A 17823-nucleotide genomic window follows, 5' to 3' on the forward strand; every position below is an offset into this window, starting at 1 on the left:
GTGATGGATGGGAAACACAAACAAGAAATGCTGGAAATACTCAGCAGGTCTGGCAGCATGTGTGGAGAGAGAAGCAGAGTTAATGCTTCAGGTCAGTGACCCTTCATCTCCCCTTGGAGTCAAGATAGGAACAGGCTGAAATGATGGGTCTACCAGGGCAGTCTTGTTTGTGGATTTTGGAAAGGAGGTAGAAGCAGGCTGTATGAGGTTGGGGGACTATAAGATTGGAGGTCTTGGAGAGAAGATCTCCAGAGAAGATGAGGTCAGTAGAATTGGAACTTGTGCACGCTGTTTCCCAAATGCAGTGAATGATTATCTGCTGCACAAGGTTTGTGAAGCAGGAATAAAAACAGAAATTGCTGGAAATACTCAGCTGGTTTGGTAGCATCGATTAGTTCTGAAGAAGAGTCATGTCTGACTTGAAACATCAACTCTGTTTCTCTCTCCACAGATGTTGCCAGACATGCTGAGTATTTCTAGCACTTTCTGATTTTATTTCAGATTTCCAGCATCGGCAGTATTTTGCTTTAATTTTGTGAAGCAGGGTTCCCTTTATTAACATTTAAATTTACACCAGGACATTGCATTGGCCTACTGCAAGCCTTTTTTGACATACACTTGCTTCTTTAATGTTAGTTTTATAGCATTCTTCAAGAACTGGCCTTAATGCATCAGTTTAATAAAGCACACAAAGTACAGTCGGGCATTATTGCACTTGCAGTACAAAATATGAGCTAGTTCCAAGAATTCTCAATTGGTGCACAAACCAGGAACTGGACCTCTGGTGGTATGTGGTTTGACTATTTTCAGTCTCATTTCTTGAAATCTGATGCCTCATCTGCATAAATCCCTAATATCAGTTTCTGCAAATGAAATTTTTCTTAATGCCTTGTCAACTATAATTACTTATGTATCTATTTATTACTTCAGTTTTTTGCAATTTGAAGTTTGTTCTTTTTGCTTTTTTAAATTATTTTAACTGATCATCCTCCCCATCACCAGTTTCTCTGTAATTTCAAGTTTCGTCTTCTCCCTTGTAAAATGTTTTCCATCCTATTTAGCCACATTGACCTCTGCTGCTTTTCAGCTGTATCGACTTTACTGCAGCAAATTTTGATTGTAGCTTTCCCACTTGGTTTTTTTATTGGCTCTATCTGTTTTTAGGTCCAGTCAACAAGTCTGCTCTTGAGAAGTCCAGTATCTTTGCATTACAGCCTTTCCATATATCCCTCATTGGCATGATCATTTCAGATCTGATGATGCATTAACTGGATCTCTGATGTAGCTTGAACCCTTATTTTTAGCCGTACATTTCCCAAATTTAGGTCCTCGGATTCTCTGTCGGTTGGCTGTTCATTTTGGGAGGCGAGTGGCGTCGTGGTATTGTCACTGGACTAGTAACCCAGAGACCCTGGGTATTGCTCTGGGGACATGGGTTCAAATCCCACCACAGCAGAAGGTGGAATTTGAATTCAATTAATAAATCTGGAATCAAAAAGCTAATCTTAATGATGGCCATGAAACCATTGTCGATTGTTGTAAAATCCCATCTGGTTCACTAATGTCCTTTCGGGAAGGAAATCTGCTGTCCTGACCTGGTCTGGCCTATATGTGACACCAGATCCACAGCAATGTGGTTGACTCTTACATGCCCTCTGAAAGCCACTCAGTTGTATCTACCCACTACGAAGTCAATAAAAAGGAATGAAACCGGACGGACCACCCGGCATCGACCTAGGCACCGGAAATGACAACGGCAAACCCAGCCCTGTCGACCATGCAAAGTCCTCCTTACTAACATCTGGGGGATTGTGCCAAAGTTGGGAGAGCTGTCCCACAGACTAGTCAAGCAACAGCCTGACATAGTCATACTCACAGAATCATAGCTGACAATGTCCCAGACACTGCCATCACCATCCCCGGCTATGTCCTGTCCCACCGGCAGGACAGACCCAGCAGAGATGGGGGCACAGTGGTATACAGTAGGGAGGGAGTTGCCCTAGGAGTCCTCAACATCAACTCCGGGCCCCATGAAGTCTCATGGCATCAGGTCAAACATGGACAAGGAAACCTCCTGCTGATTACCACCTACAGCCCTCCCTCAGCTGATGAGTCAGTACTCCTCCCTGTTGAACAGCACTTGGAGAAAGCACTGAGGCAAGGGCACAGAATGTACTCTGGGTGTGGGACTTCAATGTCCATCACCAAGAGTGGCTCGGTAGCACCACTACTGACCGAGCTGGCCGAGTCCTAAAGAACATATCTGCTAGACTACGTATGCGGCAGGTGGTAAGGGAACCAACAAGAGGGGAAAACATACTTGACCTCGTCCTCACCAACCTGCCTGTCGCAGATGCATTTGTCCATGACAGTATTGGTAGGAGCGACCACCGCACAGTCCTTGTGGAGACGAAGTCCCGCCTTCACATTGAGGATACCCTCCTTGGTGTTGAGTGGCACGACCACCGTGCTAAATGGGATAGATTTCGAACAGATCTAGCAATGCAAAACTAGGCATCCATGAGGCGCTGTGGGCCACCAGCAGCAGCAGAATTGCACTCAACCACAATCTGTAACCTCATGGCCCAGCATATCTCCCACTCTACCATTACCATCAAGCCAGGAGACCAACCCTGGTTCAATGAAGAGTGCAGGAGGCCATGCCAGGAGCAGCACCAGGCATAACCTCAAAATAAGGTGTCCACCTGATGAAGCTACAACACAGGACTATCTGCGTGCCAAACTGCGTAAGCAGCATGAGATAGTCAGAGCTAAGCGATCCCATAACCAACAGATCAGATCTAAGCTCTGCAGTCCTGCCACATTCAGCCGTGAATGGTGGTGAACAATGAAACAACTAACTGGAGGATGTGGCTCCACAAATATCCCCATCCTCAAGGATGGGGGAGCCCAGCACATTAGGGAGAAAGACAAGGCTGAAGCATTTGCAACAATCTTCAGCCAAAAGTGCCGAGTTGATGAACCATCTCGGCCTCCTCCTGAAGTCCTCAGCATCACAGATGCTAGACTTCAGCCAATTCGATTCACTCCGCGTGATATCAAGAAACGACCGAAGGCACCATAAAAAAACCATAAAAAATACCGTGGCCACAAGAGCAGGTCAGAGACGAGGAATCCTGTGGCGAGTAACTCACTTCCTGACTCCCCAAAGCCTTTCCACCATCTACAAGGCACAAGTTAGGAGTGTGATGGAATACTCTCCACTTGCCTGGATGGATGCAGCTCCAACAACACTCAAGAAGCTCGACACCATCCAGGACAAAGCAGCCCGTTTGATTGGCACCCCATCTACAAACATTCACTCCCTGCACACTGACGCACAGTGGCAGCAGTGTGTACCATCTACAAGATGCACTGCAGCAATGCACCATGGCTCCTGAGACAGCACCTTCCAAACTCGCAACCTCTACCAACTAGAAGGACAAGGGCAGCAAATGCATGGGAACACCACCACCTGCAAGTTCCCCTCCAAGCTACACACCATCCTGACTTGGAACTATATCGCCGTTCCTCCACTGTCGTTGGGTCAGAATCCTGGAACTCCCTAACAGCACTGTGGATATACCTACCCCACATGGACTGCAGCGGTTCAAGAAGGCAGCTCACCACCACCTTCTCGAGGGCAATTAGGGATGGGCAACAAATGCTGGCTTGGCCAGTGACGCCCACATCCCATGAATGAATAAAAAAAACCTGTTTAAGGAAATAGAAGAACTTTTATTGCACTTCAAAAACAATTCATTGTGTATAGTGTGTGATGACGTCCCATTGACATAAGTGCTATGTAAATGCAAGTACTTTAATTTCATAAAACTACTCTTGTACTAGATCTAAGAACCTAGGCACATACTCTCTAGTGCAGAATCAGGATTACATTGTGAATAATTTCATTGCAAACCCTATCTGCTTCAGTACTTTTCAAAGGTAATTGATGTTACATGAGATATATGTAGCAGAAATCCAATCCAGCTGAATGAATGGTTTCTCCATCAGCTGAGATCAGATTTTCCTCTCGCCAAAGTTATCTTTCAGCTCTATTTCTCTGAGGAACAGCATAGTACCAAAGTTTTATCTGGCACCATTTGAGTTTCCTTTTGAAATCGAGTATCACTTGGTTGATTGGTATATGACCTTTGCTTGCTATCCAAATAAAACAAGCAGTTGTTTGTTTCCAGTGTAACTAGAATCCTCAGTTAAGCCCCACCAAGTACACAATTGGAGATTAGGAGGTAAATGTTGGGATATAATCATTTAGCACTCCTAAGTGCAGCAGGAAAGTCAATGTGCCTGATTTGTGGCCCAGATTTGACTTGCGCAAAGTGTACTCCCATCATACAAGGGGAAAGTTAGAGTCCGTTCTTGCACTGTTGCTTTCCTCATAGGCCCTTTCATGGAGGCTTCCTCTCAATATTATCTGTGTGACAGCTACCTGGAGCAACTTGGATGGTTTTACTTAGTATATTGTCTTGATTTGCTTATTCAGGTGAGTAATTATTTCAGCATTGCAATGTTTCAATCCGGGTTATATATTCAGAATCCAGATTTCCAGGTTCACAGCTGCTTTAGTATATTGTGCTTTGTATGTAATTTTGAACTAATGAGGATGAATGTCAGGTCAGGTTCCTCGTTCTGTGAATTCAACTCAGCTCCACATCCAAGCTCCCAATGTTTCCTGCCCTCTTTTGGACCTGGTATGTGTGGAGATTTTCTTTTTTTTATATATATGTATGCCTTCTTTCAGTGCTTCTGTCTGTCTGCTAGCTTTGCTGGTGGAGAACTGAAGATGCAGAACTGAAGACAGGTTGAGGCTGCCCAGTTTTTATGGAACTGAACTTCAGAAAATAATATTCTGTTCAAAAGAGAGGGCAGATAATTGATGAGCAATTTAAAAAGTCAGCATAGTAATTGTTTACTGTTGACTACTGAAACAACTGAGCTAGATTTTTATTACGTCCAAAATTCATTTTAGTCAGCCTAATGAGAGTCAAGCAAGTGGTTTTCAAAGTCATCAGAACCAGAGAGACAGGAAAAAAAACTAATCAGGGATGAAATGTAGTTTGCTGATGTGAGATCAATAGCGGTGATTCCAGATTATTGCATCAGAACAGCATCTGCCTGCCCGTACAATCGGGATATTCATAAAGTCGCCTCCATAATCAGTCATGACATTGATACCAATGAGGAAAGCCATTCAGCTCACACTACCTCACCTAGCCAGAAAGAATTTACATACCCCCAGACATTTCATCTGTTTCGTAAATGATTCCAGAGCTTTAGTCTCCACTGTCCCTAATGGGAATGCATTCCATTGCTGGCCACCTCTTGTGTGAGGATGAATTTCCTGGCATTAGTTCTAAATTTGTCTTTTGCTAGTTTGAATCTATGCCAGTGGTTATATTATCATGGCTTAGCTTGAAGCAATGTTCTGGATTTGCATTGCCTGCACTGTTTTCAGAGTTAGAAATTCCAAGTTTCACTCATGTTTCCTCAAAGCTCTGTAATGCTAGGGATCAGTCTGGTTGGTCTTCTATGCACTTCCTTTGGAATTTGAATGTTGCTGCTATGTTTCAAAGATTAGAATAGGGATTCAAAGGAAATTGGATGGGCAATTGAAGGTATTAAACATGCAGGGCTACGGAGATTGAACTGGGACGCAGGACTGACTGGATTGCTCTGTAGAGAGCCAGCATGGACTTGATGGACCGAAAGGCCTCCTTCTATGCCATAAATGATTCTATGACTCTATTTGAGGTCTGGTTTGGCCAGATCATCGAAAGACTGTACATAAACTGCCAGCAAATAATGGAGTTATTGGAGCATCAGAAAAACACTGACCATCAGCTAAGTCATAGAGAAATACAGCACTGAAATAGGCCCTTCGGCCCACTGAGTCTGTGCCGACCAACAACCACCCATTTATACTAATCCTACATTAACCCCATATTCCCTACCACATCCCCACCTTCCCTCAATTCTCCTACCACCTACCTACACTAGGGGCAATTTACAATTGCCAATTTACCTATCAACCTGCAAGTCTTTGGCTGTGAGAGGAAACCAGAGCACCTGGTGGAAACGCACGCGGTCACAGGGAGAACTTGCAAACTCCGCACAGGCAGTACCTGGAATCGAACCCGGGTCGCTGGAGCTGTGAGGCTGCGGTGCTAACCACTGCGCCACTGTGTCTAATCACAAGACAGGAAAAATACCCCTGGACTAAAAATAAGGAATATTAATAAAATTAGAAAGAATGCAAGTACCAAGCAGCTGACACACCTGGTGAAGCACTTTAGAAAATACCCTTGGGTGAGATAAGGAAACTGAGAAAAATATTAGAGACATTATTAGGCTGATCATAAAAATGTGGGGAAACTGAGTTTGAATGAGAGATTTGAAGGACCAGTGGAAATAGAGCGTCACTGCTTTATTAAAGCTTTCAAAGTATGGAGGATCTACAAGACACTTTCCAGTTTCCTGTTAAATGGACTGGATTATATGACCAACACGATTGGAAGGAGAAGGGTGCAGAAGATCTCACGCTGGTTTAATGGAAATTGAAATATTGGCCTAAACTTTGTCCAAAGACTTGCTTCAGTGTGTCAGAACCGTACCCTTTTCAGAATTTGAAAAGGATCACACAATCCAGAAACTTGAAAAATGTCATCTTCAGGGGGTAATGGGTTTGATTTTCTGACCAGACCTCTGTTTGAGAATTATTCAGATGGTGCATTATTAGCATTTGCTGTGTCAAAACAATTGGTACAAGTCTTCCTGACCAACTAAATGGGAAAGGGGTTGGGGGATGTTGGGGTGACAAATAAAATACAATATTCACAGATAGCACAAATACAAATGCTACTCTTCAAATCCTTTTCCTCCAACAGGTCAGAAGGTCATTTTAGATAGTTAGGTAGATGAGTGAGCAATATACGTTGGAAAATGCATGAATATCTAAATAATTTCATCACAGCCTAATTTTAATATAGTTAATTGCCAAATAACAGGAGCTTCCTGAACCGGTACATAACCCAACCACAAAACTGGATGGGGTGCAAAGCAGGTGGAAATCCAAGATAACAGATATCAGCTCATCTTTCTCATTGATTACATCTCCTTTTACACCTGTGCATTGGGCATAACTGAAAAATCTACCCCGATCTCAAAATTTTTCATAATGCATAGAGTCATACAGCACAGAAACGGGCCCTTCGGCCCATCGTGTCTGTGCCGGGCATCAAGCACCTAACTATTATAATCCCATTTTCCAGCACTTGGCCCGTAGCCTTGTATGCTATGGCGTTTTAGGTGCTCATTTAAATACTTCTAATATGTTGTGAGGGTTCCTGCCTCTACCACCCCTTCAGGCAGTGTGTTCCAGATTCCAACCACCCTCTCGGTGAAAAAATTTTTCCTCAAATCCCCTGTAAACCTCCTGCCCCTTACCTTAAATCTGTGCCCCCTGGTTATTGACCCCTTCGCTAAGGGAAAAAGTCTCTTCCTATCTATCCTATCAATGCCCCTCATAATTTTGTATACCTCAATCATGTCCCCACTCATCCGTCTCTGTTCTGAGGAAAACAACCCTAGCCTTTTCAGTCCCTCTTCAAAGCTGAAATGCTCCAGCCCAGGCAACATTCTGGTGAATTTCCTCTGCACCCTCTTCAGTGCAATCACATCCTTCCTATAGTGTGGTGCCCAGAACTGTACACAGTACTCCAGCTGTGGCCTAACCAGCGTTTTATACAGCTCCATCATAACCTCCCTGCTCTTATATTCTATGCCTTGGCTAATAAAGGCAAGTATCCCATATGCCTTCCTAACCACCTTATCTACCTGTGCTGCTGCCTTCAGTGATCTATGGACAAGTACACCAAGGTCCTTCTGACCTTCTGTACTTCCTAGGATCCTACCATCCATTGTGTATTCCCTTGCCTTGTTAGTCCCCTCCCAAAATGCATCACCTCACACTTCTCAGGATTAAAGCCCATTTGCCACAGCTCCGCCCATCTTACCATCCCATCTATATCGTCCCCTAATCTAAGGCTTTCCTCCTCACTATTTACGACACCACCAATTTTCATGTCATCTGTGAACTTACTTATCATACCTCCAATATTCACGTCTAAATCATTAATGCATTGTGCTGATTTAGCAGCTATCCTTCTGGGAATAAGATCTTTGGATTATTTCCTTGAATTCATTCTCAGGTATCACTTTTGGTTTAGCCAATGTAATTTTATAAGCAGTGATCTATATCCTTGCTAGCCGAACTACCAAACTTTCCTATCCCTAACAGGTCTTGTACTGACTACGTTACACAAAAAGTTCTTGAATGCCAATTTTGTAGACTGATTGATATTTAATTCATTGTTTTTGGACTTATGCTGATTGCACCACCTTATATAAAAGAAAGGTAAAATTGCTGGTAGAGGTATTGAAAATGATTTTCCATATCTTTCCAATTTCAGACTTGAGCTTACTATACTGCAGCTCCAGAAAGGTGCCAGCATTCATCACATATTGTCTCAATGTGCCTTTCTACAGCTTCAAACCATATAGATGCAATTGAATCCTACTGAAAATAGCTACAAAGTAAAACACCAAAATGTCATGTTTAATAAAATTGCTCCTTGTCGATCTTGTAAAAGAGACCTGTGTTTAATGCAAAATAAATCACTGTGTTAAAGCCATCACTGCTCACTCACGCATAGAGAAGCTCATGGATTATGCAGTCCATATCAATCACTGGTTTACTTTGCAAAAATCATATGGCCCCAGTGTGCATTCTTTATATAATTAACATTGTTATTCACAGTCGTTAGCTGGTGTAGTGTATCTTTGTTTTTTAAACTTTGCTCAGTTGAGCACTGGCCCCAATGTGATACTATTCTTCTGTTTTTGTTTTCTCTGACCTATCCTATTCGTAATCCACTAAAAATTTCACCAATGAAAAGGGCAGAATATTGATGCTACAAATATTGTTCTTGGGTTGATCAACAAAAGATTGTGATTTAACGTTTTCCTCAGAAGGTCTGAGCTAAGCTGGTCCTCTGTGTGAAGTCAAATTCAGTGACAACACTATGGTTTAAGCAACTGCCTAGTCGTCAGCAATCCTGTTGATCATGGCTGCAATTACTGAGTGGTCTACAATGCTGTTTCTGCTGTGGGCAGCCTCAAAAATTTACATTGCTCAATTAAACAATAAATGTAATTTCTCAGTACTGATGCATAAATATTTAAAAGTAGCACAGTATTTACAACAAAAAATAAGTTGCTCGAATCCGTAAGGTCATCTAATGAAAATCTTCGGCAGAGAGCTAGCACAGACACAACGGGCTGAAAGGCCTCCTGTGCTGTGACCATTCTATGATTCTATGAATCGGATAAAAATCCAATCTATTTTTGTTGTGCTTTGAGTCCAAGATTTAACTGATCAGTTATCATACCTCTCATAAAAACATATGTGTTTAATCTTTTTTTCTTGGCAGGACTGCACTGTCTATGAAACTGAAAACAAGATTCTTCATGTGGTGAGTGCATTACTTTTTGTTTGAAATATGCTTGATAAACAGTAACAACTTGCATTCTTTTAGCACATTCAATGTATGAGCTATCTTAAAGTAATTTAAAAGGAATAAGGGGAGAATGCTTGGGGAGGAAAATTTATGGCTACGTTGAAACGTGGGCTTTCAGGAGGATTTTAAAGGAGGGCAAAGCCTTAGAGAGGGAGTTTCAAAAAGTAGAGTAGTGATGACTGAAAGCAGTGCCAAAGTTAGAGAATTGAAGGGTACAGTGGGGAATGCATGACTGGAAGAGGTAGCAGAGCGACGGAGGTGCAAGGCTATGGAGAAATTTGAAAAGATCAAGGATTTAAAATGGAATGTGTTGGGGTAGGTGGTGACAGATCTGTGAGACCAGAGGTGTTAGGGGACCAGGAGCTTGTGCATCACAAGATGTGGGAGAGGTTTTTTGGGTAAGTTGGAGTTTGTGGAGGTGGATGATGGGAGAACTGGGAGGCAAACATTGAAGTAATTGATTTAGCATGTGACGCAAATGCAGAGAAGCAGGAGGCTAAGGTAGGCACAGAGGTGGGCAGTGTTGTGGAGATGCTATTAGAGAAATTAAGCTCTGCTCATGGTCAAGGGCAGTGCTGGGGTTGCACATGAATTTGTTTAACCTAAGCAAGTGGCTAGGGGGATGGCAGTCAGTGGCTAGGGAGTGAAGTTTATTTATTCTGATTGCCCGAAGAACCTTGCTTTTATTTATTTGAAGGAAATTGGACTCCTACAAGACCTGATGTCAGACAGGCAGCGTGACCGCATGGAAATGTCTTGGGTCGAATGAAGTGCTAGTGCCTTGGGTTGAATTGGGGTGGAAAGTAGAGCTACATGTCATCAATGTACATGTGGAAGCTGATCCTGTACCTATGGATGAAATTGTCAAGAGACAAAATATAGGTGAAGAGAAGGGGACCACCGGGGTGGATATTTGGTGGACTTCAGAGGTGATGGTGCAGGGGAAGGAAGAGACTTACTGATTTTGTTCATAGGGGTAGGACTAGAACTATGCAAGGGCAATTCTGCAGAGTTGGATAATGAAAGTCAGCCAATCTAAGAAGATCCAATGGCCATAGGAACATAGGAAATAGGAGCAGGAGTAGGCCATTAGGCCCTTAGAGCCTGCTCTGCCATTAAAGCAGATCATGGCTGATCATCCACCTCTATTCCATTTTTCCCCACTATCCCCATATCCCTTGCTGCCATTAGTATCCAGAAAGCTATCGATTTCTGTCTTGAACATGCTCAGTGATTGAGGTTCCACAGCCCTCTGGGTAGAGAATTCCAAAGATTCACCACCGTCTGAGTAAAGAAATTCCTCCTCATCTCAGTCTTAAATGGCCTGCCCCTTATTCTGAGACTGTGTTTCCTGGTTCTACACTCACCAGCCAGAGCAAACTTCCTATCTACTTCTACCCTGTTCACACCCTGTCAGAATTTAGTAAGTTTCAATGAGATCATCTCTCATTCTTCAAAATTCGAGAGAATATAGGCCCAATTTCCTCAATCTGTCCTCACAAGACAATTCTGCCATCCCAGAGTTTAGTCTAGTGAAAATCCACTGCACTCCCTCTATGGCAAGTATATTCTTCCTTAGATAAGGAGACCAAAACTGTACACACTACTTCAGGCGCAGTCTCACCAGGGCTCTATACAATTGCAGCAATACATTGTTACGACCAGGTGAGAAAGGTGTCTAGGCGTCTTTTACTGTCTTCACCTGGTCTTTTTGTAACAGGATTTAATTTTTAACGCATTGTGTTTTGAGCTTCCCCTTTGGAGAATCCTTGTTCACCAGTTTCCAATTATAAGGCAAAGAAATGAGCATAAACAGGCTTTCTTAGGTTTAAAGAAGAAAAGTGACATTTATTAAACCTTAAACTTAAACTCTAATACCGTTATATATGATGTGTACGGATATATGATGCACCCACACGATACACACATGCAGATAGGGACAGAAATGAGCAGAGGAAAAATAAAATGAAGAGGTTTGAGGCTATATCAGAAGAGTTTCTTGTTTACTGTGCTTCAAGCTCACTGTAGTCCTTTTGTAAGTAGTCTTGCTTTTTGTTGGGGCCCAGTATTCTTCTTAAACCTTGTTTACTGTAGGAGTCTTTTCTCTCTTGGGGTTCATGTGTCTTCAGTGGTTTCCGAAGCTGGTGAGAGCAAGATGAGAGCAGATGGGAGAGAGGTGTTCTCAGTTCAGGAGAAAACAGCTTTCTGATTTTAAATTCTCTATTGGATGTTCAAATTCAAAAAGCTCCAACAGTCAGCTGGTCATGTGCCCAAACAGGTCTGACCACTTCTTCTGTGTATTGGGGAAGCAAGGACTGGATCCCTTGTTCCAACACTGTCTGTTACTATACTGTCTTTCCAGTCAGGGGCTCCAATTGCTTTTTAAAGCAGGTTCTTTCTTCACCGACAATAGTTTAAAATCAATGTTCATGTGGCGAAATAAATTTTCCTCATTCTTGGCAGGTGAGGGGGCTTGCCTGACACCTCCACACCCAGGGGAATGAAATGCGATTTGTAAAAAAGGGCATATTTCATTACAGGGTTTGAGAGAAATATAAGATACAGAAAGAAAAAAACATGCATTTCTCTCATTCATTTCCATTCATTCATCAATCTTATAGCCTATTAGAATGGTCTTTTCTGGGGTGCCAGGACTGCTTTAATTTTTTTCCTCAGGAGAGTTTGTAGTGGGTGGGTCTATACTGAACTCTGAGTCATGCAAAGACTTCTGACTTCAGGGGATAGGTGGTTCCCTTTTCCTCTGACTGTGGGGGAGGATTCGTTGATAATCTCTCCTTTGTTCTCTGGGACACTCCTACATGCAGGTATTTGTGCAGACTTGACTGCACTCTCCTCTGACACTTCGACTGGGTGAGGCATCGCCCTCACGGTTTCTGTGCCACCTAGAGGTCTCTCTTTGTCTCTGCAGGTTCCTGTAAATGCTGTTAGCAACTCTGGTAGGTGCTTCTGGGGTCTGCATTTACACAGGAGGGTGTGGGTTCTAACTTTTCAAATTTTCGGGGTTGGTTGTCCAGACAGTAGGGGTTTTCTTCCGGGATTCTTTCTGGACTTCCTTTAATCTGTCCTCTTGGTCACTTTTTCCCCTTCTCTTTCGAAACTTTTGCCAGCCTTGTGCTTGCCTGTCCCCTTTTGTTCTTGGCAGGGGTCCCTTACAGTTCACCAGCCTTTGGCTGGAGGGTCCTCCTGACACCAGTACAGGACTTAGGGGTGCAGATTTCACTGTAGGTTGGGATTTCTCCTCAACCTGTCACGTGTGGCAACTCCTGCAGTACTCCATCACATCTTTGTGGAGTTTTGTCCAGTCAAACTGCTGTCTTATGTGGGCCTTGGTCTTTCATGTATTGGCATGTACAGCCATTGTAGTCTCGTGGGCCCTTCTTAATATATGTTTCCGGTACCTCTGTGGCACCACTAACTGGTGAACCACTGTCCACTCCTTGCCCTCAGGTCTGTGAGGAGAACTCCATTTCCTCATCAGTATCTCATTCTTTAAATAGTAGCAATCAGGGACTCCCACTTTCAGACTGGGCACCTGTGCTAACTCTTGCAATACTGGGTTGGCTCGCTGAGCTAGGGAAAATTTATTTAATTCATTCCCTGGGTCTCCTAACTTTCCAAAGAAAGTCTCAGACAGGTAGACCTCATGGTCATCTGCCTGTAGTGCCAATGCAGTCTCCTCTGGGGGAGCTGGCTTGATCATGGCTTGATCCACGACACATTCAGGGACTCTGCAGGGGACCGTCTCCTGCCTCTCTGACCTCCTGCGGTCTTTCTTTCACTACCGTAGGGGCTACCACCTTCACCCCTGCCAGAAGCAGGAGCAGGTCAACCCCATCCACAGGCAAACTAGGGACAATCCCTACAGTCACCATTCCCGAAGCTAGGTCACACTCCAAGTGCACCCGGTGTACAGGTACAGGCACACACTGCCCTCCAATACCATTCACCACTATTTTGGTGTTCACTGCACTCTCTAGGGAAAGGTCAGGCCTTTTCCCAGAAAAAGGGATCTAGTGGCCCCTGTGTCCCTGAGAATCACTATGAGCTTGCTTGCCCCACTCGAGGGACATGGGGTTACTTTCCCTTCAGACACAAAACCCTGATAACCTTCAGGTATCCTATTAACATTTTCTGCACTGGCCATAGTAAGCTTACTGGGTTGCACTCTTACTGCAGTTAAAGGCACAGCTTGTTCTGTGTTTTCCATCAGGGTCCCGTCTTCACGGTGTGCCTGATTAGTCTTGTGGTTGTCGCTTTAGTTTCCAGCAGTCAGCTTTTAAATGCCCTGCCTTATTACAATGGAAGCACATAGGTCTCTGGGTCTCACTCTTGATCACAGCACCTTCCTTTTTGGCTAGAGGAGGACCCCCTGTGTCTCCTGCTTTCCTTTCTCTTCTGGGACTGCTTGGGCAGATATCACCTTCCCACCCTTTGTCCTTTTCGAATTTGTGGGGGTGATTAGAAAAGGTTCTCCACTGGGAAACCGATTTATAAATTAAAACAAACTCATCGGCCAGAACGGCTGCTTGCCAGGCTCCCTGAACCCACTGCTCCTCTACATGCATCTTTATTGAGAGCGGGAGAGAGTTTTTAAATTCCTCTAACAGAATTACTTCTCTGAGAGTCTCATAGCTGAGCTGTATTTTTAAAGCCCTCAGCCATTGGTCAAATGCCTGCTGCTTGCTTCTTTCAAACTACAGATAAGTTTGATTAGCTTGTTTTTTGACGGTTCTAAACTTTTGGCGGTAGGCTTCGGGTACTAATTCATATGCCCCGAGGATAGCATTTTTGGTCAGTTCATAATTTGATGAACTCTCATCTGGCAACAAGGAATAAACCTCATGGGCTTTTGCAGTTAGTTTGCTTTGTATTAAAAGGGACCAGGTCTCAGCTGGCCATTTTAGCTGCCTTGCCAGTTTCTCAAAAGACACGAAAAATGTTTCCACATCTTCCTCATTGAGTTTTGGAATTAATTGAGCGAATTTTAGCAATCTTGTACCCAGCCCTGAATTCTGCTGCTCCATGTTGCCCATGCTTTCACTTGGGGTTACTTTGTCCTCCATTAGTTAACTCAAGGCGCTTCAGCTGTCTCTCTTCGGATTCTTTCTGGAATATTCTTTCTCACTCTCTCTCTCACGCTTTCCTTCTCCTATCTTTCTTTCTCTCTTTCCTGCCTTTCATTTTCTTCACATTCCTTCTGGAAGGCTCTCTCTTTCTCCCTCTCCTGCCTCTCTCTCTCTTACTCTCCTTCATCTAATTCAGGTTCCCTTTGTTCCAGTTGTATCTTTGCTAACAATACCCTGCCGAATTCTGCTTCTAACCCTGTTTCTACTACTTCAGATTCAAGGGAAAAATGGTGGGCCACTAGTCTTAGGAGTTCAGACTTCCTGGCGTTGCCACGTACAGTGATCCCACACTGCTCAGCCATTTTCCTCAACTCCTCCACAGACAGTGCTTTTAACTTATCCCAAGTTACTTCACCCTGGCTTGGTGAGCTGCTAGCTTCAGTCGCAGACATGTTAGTATCCAATCACACACAACAACAAGAAAATCTGCATTAATCTTGCTCTTTTTTTGATTAGGAACAATTTGGCTTCCCACTTCCAATTTCTCTCGTTCATCTGTGGGTAAAATTTGGCGAGCACCCAAATTTCTGTTGCAACCAGGTGCGAAAAGTGTCTAGGGATCTTTTACTATCTTCACCTGGTCTTATTGTAACAGTGTTTAATTTCTAACACTCTGTGTTTTGAGCTCCCCCTTTGGTGAGTCCTTGTTCGCCACTTTTCAATTATAAGGCAAGGAAATGAGCATAAACACGTTTTCTTAGGTTGAAAGAAGAAAAGTGACATTTATTAAACCTTAAGCTTAAATTCTAATATGGTTAACACCTATGGATACACGACGTGCCTATGCTAGCATGCACACGTGATACACACATGCAAATAGGGACAGAAAAGAGCAGAAGAAAAATAAAATGGAGAGGTTTGAGGCAATATCAGGAGAGTTTCTTGTTTACTGTGCTTCGAGCTCACTGTAGTCCTTTTGTAAGTAGTCCTGCTTTTTGTTGGGGCTCTGTATTCTTCGTAAACCTTGTTTACTGTAGGACACTTTTCTCTCTTGGAGTTCATGTGTCTTCAGTGGTTTCCGAAGCTGGTGAGAGCAAGATGAGAGCAGACGGGAGAGAGGTGTTCTCAGTCCAGGAGAACATCCCTGTTGGATGTTCAAATTCAAAAAACTCCAACAGTCAGCTAGTCACGTGCCCAAACTGGTCTGACCACTTCTTCTGTGTATTGGGGAAGCAAGGACTGGGTCCCTTGTTCCAACACTGTCTGTTACTATGCAAATATCTTTCCAATCAGGGCTCCAATTGTTTTTTTTAGCAAGTTCTTTCTTCACCAACAATAGTTTAAAATCAATGTTCATGTGGCGAAATTAATTTTCCTCATTCTTGGCAGGTGGGGGGACTTGCCTGACAACATCTTTACTCCTGTACTCAAATCCCCTTGCAATGAAAGCCAACATACCATTTGCCTTCCTAATTGTTTTCTGCACCTGCATGCTAGTTTTTAGTGACTTATGAACAAGGAACCCAGGTCCCTTTGGGCGTCAACACTTCCCAATCTCTCACCCTTTAAGGAATACCCTGCCTTTCTGTTTTTTCTACCAAAGTGGATCACTTCACATGTATTCACATTATATTCCTTCTTCTGTGCTCTTGCCCATTCACTTAGCCTCTCCAAGACCCCTTGAAGCCTCCTTGCATCCTCCTCACAACTTATATTCCCATCTAGTTTTGTGTCATCAGCAAATTTGTCAATATTACATTTGATCCCCACATCCAAATCATTTATGTAGATTGTAAACAGATGTGACCCAAGCACTGATTCTTGTGGTACCCCACTAGCAACAGACTGCCATCCTGAGAATGATCCATTTATTCCTACTCTCTGCTTTTTGTCTGTTAACCAATTCTTAATCCATAGCAGTATATTACCCCTAATCCCTTGTGCTCTAATTTTTTTCACTAACTTCCTGTGTGCGACCTTATCGAGAGCCTTCTGAAAATCCAAATACACCACATCTACTGATTCTCCTTTATCTATGCTACATGTAACATTGTCAAAAAACTCCAACAGGTTTGTCAAACATGATTTCCCTTTCATAAATCCATGTTGACTCTGCCCAATCATATCATTATTTTCCAAGTGTCCAGTTATCACATCTTTGATAGATTCTAACATTTTCGCTACTGCTGACGTCAAACTAACAGGTCTGTAGTTCTCAATTTTCTCTCTCGCTCCCTTCTTAAACATTTGCTGCTTTCCAGTCTGCAGGAACCCTTCCAGGATCTATAGAATTTTGAAAGAAAACCACCAATGCATCCACTATGTTTATAGCCACCTCCTTCAATACTCTGGGAGGTAGCTCATCTGGTCCAGGGGATTTATCAACTTTCAATCCAATTAATTTTTTGAGTACTACCTCTTTATTGATACTATTTTCTCTCAGTTCCTCATTTATACAAGTCCCTTGGTTCCCTAGAATTTCTGGGACATTTTAGGTATCTTCCTCTGTGAAGACAGACACAAAGTCATTGTTTAGTCTCTCTGCCATTTCCCCCTTCTCCACCTCAAATTTTCCTGTCTCTGCCTGTAATGGCTAATCTTTTCCTTTCCATATACCGAAAGAACCTTTTTACAGTCTGCCTTTATGTTTCTAGCTAGCTTGCATTCATATTCTATTTTCCCTTTCTTTATCAAGTTTCTTGGTCCTCCTTTGCTGGATTATAAATTGCTTCCAATCCTTGGGTTTACCATTTTTTCTGGCGACCTTATAAGCCGCTTCCTTTGATCTAATGCAATCTTTAACTTCACCTTTCTTGTTGGGCATTTGTGTCTTGGAGGAATGTATATTTGTTGGAAACTGTGTAATACTTCTTTAAATACTGGCCATTGCCTGTCTACTGTTAAATCTTTTAATGTATTTTCCCAATCCACCATAGCTAACTTGTCCTTCACACCTTCATAGTTTCCTTTGTTCAATTTTAAGACCCTAGTTTCAGAATGAACAATATCTTTTTGAAACTTCATGTAAAAGTGGTCACTATGTCCTAATGGTTCCTTTAAAGCAAGGTTATTAATTCGCCCTTTATCATTGCATAACACTTAATCTAAAATAGCCCAATCCCTAATTGGTTCCTCAACAT

General features: G+C 43.0%; 1 protein-coding gene across 1 annotated transcript in view; it reads left to right on the forward strand.

The window, feature by feature from the left end:
* cnksr2a (connector enhancer of kinase suppressor of Ras 2a) overlaps positions 1-17823 on the forward strand; it is a 613293-nt gene that overhangs the window by 181115 nt on the left and 414355 nt on the right. The window contains exon 5 of the mRNA XM_068039874.1: positions 9510-9551. Coding sequence (XP_067895975.1) covers positions 9510-9551 — 42 coding nt within the window. The remainder of the gene's footprint in view (positions 1-9509; positions 9552-17823) is intronic.

Source organism: Heterodontus francisci, chromosome 10 (genome assembly GCF_036365525.1).
Source record: "Heterodontus francisci isolate sHetFra1 chromosome 10, sHetFra1.hap1, whole genome shotgun sequence".
NCBI lineage: Eukaryota > Metazoa > Chordata > Chondrichthyes > Heterodontiformes > Heterodontidae > Heterodontus > Heterodontus francisci.